General features: G+C 49.8%; 1 protein-coding gene across 1 annotated transcript; it reads right to left on the reverse strand.

Moving 5' to 3' along the window:
• Nucleotides 1-4,364: 4,364 nt before the first annotated feature.
• Nucleotides 4,365-7,967, reverse strand: LOC123093545 (C-terminal binding protein AN; the record flags this gene model as incomplete). Its single annotated transcript, XM_044515529.1, is given in 7 exon segments — nt 4,365-4,751; nt 4,872-4,994; nt 5,403-5,450; nt 5,573-6,364; nt 6,733-6,863; nt 6,975-7,143; nt 7,528-7,967. Coding segments are annotated over 7 exon segments (1,778 nt in total), but the record flags the coding sequence as incomplete, so codon positions are not given.

A 7,967-nucleotide genomic window follows, 5' to 3' on the forward strand; every position in this document is an offset into this window, starting at 1 on the left:
TGGTTGCTCGCAACATCGTCGGTAACGTCCTGCTGTGGCACTGGCGATGCTCTCGGTCCATTTACAAGACCAAACTAGAGGCTTGGGTTCAAATTTTCTCTGCAGTAGCGTGAGCCTGTGATAAAAAAAAAAGAGTTTGTGTAGTATGTGCTCGCCGGTGGTCGGTGTCTGCCGCTCACCTCTGTCAACCCCTATATGCTACACTTATTTTGTCGCGTCGACCCCAACTTATGAAAGTGTTTAGGTAGACGATCACCTGGTATGCTTCTTCTTTTTTAAAAGAAAAGGTGCATTGTTTTTATTGGTTTTTTCTTATGGATATGTGCAAGTCCCAACATCTGATTGTAGACTTTGACGCTACATTTTGTCTCCGTTTACGCTAGTGAACCAATGAAATTATCATGGCATAGTGTTGACGTATAAATGCACAGCCCACCTTTTTCTATCAGTTTGAGTTTTTGAATGAACTGGTCGGTGCATGTAGCTTTACACGTAGCATGGCACGTCCATACCATGCAGTTTCTCACGCTATGCAAGAGAGTTCACGAGAAATGGTACCATTCCATTTCATTTCCGGACGTGACAAACACACATGCGCCCCCTGCGTCCATCACACCGTGTCTTGACGGTGATCCGCGAGCGAGCGAGCGAGCGGCCGGGTCCAACCCATATACAAGTCCAACGCCGGGTGCGGCGAGGACTGGACTCACTCAACTAAACAAAACCGGGCACGCAGCCAGGCACTCCTGCTCCTGCTCGCGACCCCGGGCGAGCACCGCTAGCTGCACCTGCGTGCACGGACGGCGTCGCAGATCGGCCATCGATCGACATCGACATCGACATCGACATCGACATGGACGACGACGCCGCTCTCCACCGGAGGCTGCTGTCCTCGCTTTAATTTTCCTGTGCCGCTCCTCCGCCCCCACTTCCGTCTTGGCCCCTGGCACGCACGAGAGAGCAGCGAGGTTGGTGGCGTGCGTACGAATGTACTGTACGGTGCAACCAAAACTATACCGGCACGAACGAATATTCGTGCGGTGCGGTTGGTGAGCCACCGCACCGGTTGTGTCGCCGGTGATAGCCCGGCGGCTCTCAGTCTGGGGGACGGAGGGTCGCGTGTCAAGGTGTCCTGGCAACGAGACAGAGCCGCCGCACGCGATGGCGACAGCCGGTAGACGTGGAGAAACGAACTCGGAGTTTGCGTCGATCCGATCCTTTCACGTGTGACGTGCGCCGTGCGCGTGATTGGCGTGCAAATGCCGAGGAGAATAATCGACTGTACATCACGTGACACACGGATAGTACAGTCAGTCAGTCGCGGCGATCACACGACGCCATTTTACTGGCGCGCGGTTTCCACGTGGAATGAAAAGCTGTGAAGAAAACACAAGCTTTGTGCATTTCTAATAACCAAACTCGTATCTGCCACCCGCTCCGTTTGAACTAAAACCACGCCATTTGATTTTTATTTTTGTTTTGAGGGGTGAAACAGTACATTACTTAAATATAAAGGTTGGGATGATCTCATCCGCTAGTACATGAATAGTACTTCCTCCGTTTCAAAATAGATTATTCAACTTTATATTATTTAATACAAAGTTGGGTCATCTATTTTGAAACGGAGGGATTACGTACAATCAGGTGGCATAGTTTTGGAAGCTACAGCACGCTTAGCTAGTATGTGGGCAGCTCTATTAGCTGAGCGCCTCTTCCAGGTCACTTTTTGCCAGTCTTGCATAAGACTCTTGATATCCTCCACAATCGGTCTAGCCGCACTCGCTACTACTCCCTCCGTTTCAATTTTTTTGTCTTACTAGATATGGATGTATTTAATACTAAAATGTAACTTGATATATTCGTATTTAGATAAATATAAGACAAGAATTTTGGGACGGAGGGAGTATTAATCATGCTTACCACTTTCCTGCAATCAGTTCCGAATGTGGATTTTCTGGACTCCCAACTCGCGCCCAAATTGGAGAGCTTTTTGACAAGCCTTTAACTCTGTTATATCCGGTTTATCAACACCAGGGAAGAAAAGAGTCGCGGCACCCTGAAAGGCACCATTATGGTCGCGAAAGTGTTGGCTAAGATCCTCCCTTTGTCTCATCTTTTGCCACTGCTCCATCAGTGTTGGCTAAGATCCATCCCCACCTTCACCTTTGTTCTTGCCTTCTTGTTGACAATCTCAATCCATTCGTCCATGAAGCGAGATACCGAGGACGCTACTTCAATCGTGCTCTGGATCCTTTTGCCGTCTCTCGTTTCATTTCTTGCCAACCAAAGACCATATACGCCCCGCAGCAGCATCTCTCTTTCCTCATCGCCTGCTTGTCCAAGCCATTCTTTTTTTTAGAGAAAAAGTACGAAGGCCCGACTTCAAATTAATGAAGCCATCAACCGGCTAGGATACAATGGTGCTGAATTACAAAGGAAAAGACTTGACCAAAACCTGAAAAATACATGCCAAATCCACTACGACCGGAGCAGCAGCGAACAAAGCATCTAAGAGAACCAACGATCAAGCCACCGGAGATCTTGTGCAGACAGAACAGCAGGGCCGAAGCCACCCTACGCCGACAATTGCCGTGGACATGAAGGCCCAGACCGCTTGAAGGAAACCATCGACTCCGCCGCCCACTGCCTCGGGCCACTGCCGGAGGGGAGACCACTATCTCCCCTACGCCCAGACCGTGCCGGACGCCCACCACCGGCCGGCCGCCAACCAGCAGACAAGGCGGGGAGCCACTGAAAGATGCGGAAGAGCCAACATCCCACCACCAACGCCGGCAACCAGGGGATCCGAGCACAGCTGCTGCCACCCACCACCAAGCAGCACGCCCAACCTCCAACCTCCCCTTGAACGGCGCCTCCAAGGAGGATCAAGACGCCAGAACGCCTCCGCCGTCCGGCCAAAAGGCCAAGACTTTCGCCTGGAGCAGGAAGGGGGGAGAGGGGGACAGATCTGGAAGCTCGACCCGCCCTCAAGAGGGGGACGACACCGGAGCGCCGCCGGCGTCGAGGTCGACGCAAAATCGACCAGGGGTTTCCCCCGATCCAAGAATCCACCACCCCATCCTCGACCAGATCCGACGGGCCAGCCACCAAATCAGGAGAGGAGGCCACTGCGAGGGGAAGGGGCCGAGAGGAAGAAAGCCGCCCGCCGCAGCAGCAAGGCCTCGCCGCCCTCACGCCACCCACGCGGCCGGAAGGGACGACCAGCACCTGCGCGCGCCATCCACCGGAGAGATCGACGCCGCCATCTCCAACCAGGGCCGCCGCCCTGCTTCCAGAGCCCCTCACAGCGGCGTGAGGCAGCAGATCCTCGCCGCCACCTTCACCGGAAGACGCGCAGCAGCCGGCGGGATCCTCGGGTGGCGGCGAGGCGGGGGAGGGGGGAGGAGAGGTGACGGCGGCTAGGGTTTGGGGTCGCTCCCGAGTCGCCCGAGAGGGGCGACGCGAGAGCCGGGCTGGGGGGGGGGGATCGGTGTGAGATAGTATTGTCCAAGCCATTCTAGTAGCCATCGGCCAACTTCCTTGTTCGAGTGTATGGGCTATGAAAGGAGGTAATGAAATGACTTTTTAAACACTTCCTGGTATTATCATAACTCATCAAATGTGTGTAGTTGAAAAAAATAATGGTCGGAGCTAACCGAACCCCCAAACTTTACCCCTTCTCAGGGAACGCGGCATATGCGTGCGAGGAAGGCGTAGAGGAAGTTGGTGAAATCCATCCGGGTTTTCTCCTCTTCGTTCTCCCTGTGGCTCAATGGCGTGGCCCGGGGCGCAACGACTCGTCGTAATCGGCAACCATGGCTCGGAATGACGGGGTAGCTCGGGGAGTGGCTGGGAACGACGAGAAGGCGAAGGAAAACTTAGTCATAATCCCATAGCTGCTACGTTTGGAATGGCTGAGAGCGGACCAAATGGATATATAATCCAAGCCGGGAGTTGAGACGTGAACAACGATCCAGAATTCCTAGCAAATCTTTCACTCCTCAAATACGGTGGGATTTCGCCACAGGTGAGTGGAAACCAAAGAAAAACTTCAACGTAAACCACAGATGCACAAGCATAACCGAGGGGCGAGCAGGCCGTCCGATGGCTAAGGTAGCGGCGGCCGTCGGGGGGAGGCCAATGATTCTTGCAAGGAGAAGTGTAGCCGCCCTGTTCAAAACCCCAACCCCAGCTCCATGTCAGCTTCCCACGAGCGACCAAAACGCTAACCCTAGCCGCCAGGTGCTGCCGCACCTCTAGCCTTCCCTTTCTGCAGTACTTTCCTCCTCTGAGGATTCTTATACCACCTTCTTCTAATCAATGAATTTGGCAGTCCTGCCGATATTCAAAAAAAAAGAGAAGTGTAACCGGCTGCTCAAATTTGAGCAAGAGAGGAAACTTTTGAGGTTCCCTCCTCGAAAACGAAATCTTTTGAGTTGCGCGTTTTTAGGGTTCGATTAGAGATGCCCTTACAGTGGAAAGGATCAGATCTAGACTAGATATAGTTACATAACAGATGCACACAAAATGCCTACTGGGTCCCTTCTATACTAGCTAGACACACTAAAACTGAATCGAAATTGGCAGCAAACCACACAAAGCCAAACCAAACAGCAAGGAGTCAGTTCATTTCTTTCTTTCTTTCTTCCATCTCAGCACAACCCGGCACAGCAGGGCTAATCTAGCCACCGGGTGACTCCATCTTCTTCACTCGCAGCTGCGAGTACCTCAATGGACACGTCCAATACAGCCTACAGAAACCCCAACCAACAGAAACCAGGGTGTTACAGACAACTAGACAAGTATTTTGAAATATAGCAGCATTGTTCTCAAAGCGACATAGAGAATCAGTCCATGGCAAGTGCACGTACCGAGGAATTTCGGCAGTTGATAAGCTTGCACCCCTCCAGCAAGGAGCCTTCCACTTCCAGCACCCAGCCCTCCCAGACATCGAAACTATGGCTCGCAAACACAAACTCCATCTTCCTATTGATCTGTTAACAACATGTTGAAAGACAGTTGCATGTCAAGCGTTGTCAACCAAGGGTATCACTATCAGGAACAGATCGGAAGAGAATTTCTATTTCCTAGCCATTTTGACTAGTTCCAACGGAATCAAGATTGGGACGCATATACTTCAAGAAAAAAACATGGAAATGCACTGGTAGCAACGTGTTGCACGTTAATTAAGAGCAATCAAGGACCTTTACAGAAATTTCAACAGAGTAATGTGCAAGTAGAATATTCCTACCTACAAAACTTGAGGTGAAGCAAGTAACAGCGACAAAGTATCAAATCCAAAATTATGAGCATACAACACATGAATACTGCCTTTTGTTGCTAAGTTCAGATAAAGGTACTTTTTTTAAGTCAAACAGAACAGAACAGATTGTGTACATCACCTGTAACAGTTTGCCACCAGCAACAAAGGATCGCAATCCCATCAGATCCTGAAATGCCAATTTGTTTAACCGTTTTAGTACCGAATATGCATCATACTTGAATAAACTATGAAATTAATAACACTCAACAAGCAACAACCAAAAGGGTAGGGGAACAACTAAAGTCATACCTTGTTTTTGAAAGTGACAAGGAACTGAGCAGCAGGGTCCCTGTTCGTAGCATTTGACACAACATCAAGGATCCAACCACCACCACCAGCAAGTCTTTGTCTTGCAACATGGAACCCTGAATTATCTTTTGCTCTCAAAGCTACAACATAACCATCTTTTAGTGTATCAGGGCATTTTCTACCAAGCACGACAGGTAACTTCTTCTCCGAAGTTATTTCCATTGGCGATTCAACAGGAGATTTCTGCTTGTACTTTGAGTCCTCAGGGGAAGCAAACCGTGAACTTGAACTTACCACCTGGTCTCTGCCACTCGTTGCATTATCATCATCTCTGCGGAAGGAATAATTACTGTCACTCTCTACAGCAGACAAGTCGTCTGTTTTCTGAGATCTGCGGTGAGCAGGTCTTTTTTTCCCTTTCTTTCCAGAGCGACTACGCCTTCCTTCTGTTCGTGAGCCACTATTTTGTGATGATTGCCCTGGAGCTTGAGATTCTTTATACTGGGATGTGGCTCTTTTCTTTTCATAGTTGAGAGTTAAATGGCTTTCATCAGTCTGATGTTCGCCATCAAAAACTTGTGAATGGTTATCTTTTGTTCCTCTGTCTTGATCATCTTCATTTCCAGCTTCACTAATTTCCTCATCTTCATCAGAAATTGAACTACTTGGAACAACACCATCATAGAAAAAGGACTGTAGTATCGTGATTGCTTTCTCTCTTATTTCCATCCACACTTCTTCACTGTAGTCTGCACTTCTAGGAAGAATTAGAACATTTGGCATTTCCCGCACCTGTAACAAATACAGACTAGCCATCATTTTTCTGAGAAACAAGCAATACAGTGATAGCTGTGAAAAGGGGCACCAATTGCCTGTCCTTACTTCACACTAATGGTCTGTCTGTTTGCACAAGAAAAGTCTTGTAGCTAGTTATGTAGTTTCACTGCTACACATCTTGATGTTATACAAAATGGTATCTTCTAAATGAAGGAATGTTAAAATGAATTAAACATTTTATCTTTCATTTTGTTCCAGAGATTCCTTTTCATTGAAGCTACATAACATTCGAAATGAGTATGCAATTTGATCTTAGATGTACTTATTCCATCCCAAGTGGCCATTTATGGACAACATCCATATCATAAATTCAAATTCCATACCCATGCTTCCATCCATTGTGGACCTTCAACACCATCCAATGCACAACCAGCTATGGTACCATCAAGCAAGAGCTGTTTGAGCGCACAGTCATCTATAAGTTGGCAACTACCAGTGTTGACAATGAATGCTCCTGTGGAATTTAAAAGAAAAGAGACTCACTATTTTAGATCCCAGAGTACTGAAAGTGCGAGAAACTTATAATGCAACAAGCAGAAAACAAAAGAAGCAAGAAAAAACATACCAGGCTTAATGTGTTGCAGGCAGTCCCCATTAAGTATATGCATTGTGTCATTTGTTAATGTACAATGCAGTGAAACAAGATCACTTGCTGCCAATAGATCATTGAGAGTATCCATTCTCCTAGCAGCAGCAGGAAATACAATGGAAGGCCGCCGCATTTTCCCTTCAGCCTTCAAAAGGCATGATGCTGGAGTTAGAAAAACCAAAATACCACTAACATTATACATCCACCTATGCATGTCTTCTTGCACTTGCACTTGCAAAATTTGGCTCCTCAACACTTGCACTTGCAAGAATGGGGTTTGGAAAATCACTACAGTTTTAACCGATTTTGCACAAATTACCACTGTTTTTCATTTGTACTTCCCAAGAAGGAAGAAATTGTGAGGAACCTTAAATAACTCAGCAACTTAGCCTAGTCTAAATCACAAACGAATGAGAGCATTAATCTCACAGCATTCCAGCCTCATAACCTGAATGGTTAGTGAAAGCCTGACTGCGAATCATCGGAAAGCAATTCCAGAAGCGCAGGGAGCTGCAGATCGGGCGCTTACCAGATAGCGGGGGTCGAAGTAGAGGACGCTCATCCGGAATGCGAGGCTGCGGGTGGCGAGGCAGCGCGCGGCGGCGGAGCGGCCGACGATGCCGAGCACGAGGCCGCGGCAGCGGCGCATCCCGCGGCAGAGCGGCTGGACGGCGCCGAGGCAGCCGGCGGCGACGGCGGCGGGGGAGGAGGAGACGTGGCGCGAGAGCAGGTGGGTGCGGCGGAGCAGGCCGAGGAAGAGCGCCATGACGGTGTCGGCGACCTCCTCGGCGCGGTTGGCGTCGACGTGGACGAGGCGGAGGCCGAGGTCGGCGGCGGCGGCGGCGTCGGCGGCGCGGTCGGGGGAGCCGAGGCAGAGCAGGAGCTGCCAGGGGCGGAGGCGGCGCTGCGCGGCGCGCGGCAGGTAGGCGAGGGACGGGAGCAGGACGGCGGCGGCGGACTCGACGCGGC

Source organism: Triticum aestivum, chromosome 4B (genome assembly GCF_018294505.1).
Source record: "Triticum aestivum cultivar Chinese Spring chromosome 4B, IWGSC CS RefSeq v2.1, whole genome shotgun sequence".
Taxonomy (NCBI): Eukaryota; Viridiplantae; Streptophyta; class Magnoliopsida; order Poales; family Poaceae; genus Triticum; species Triticum aestivum.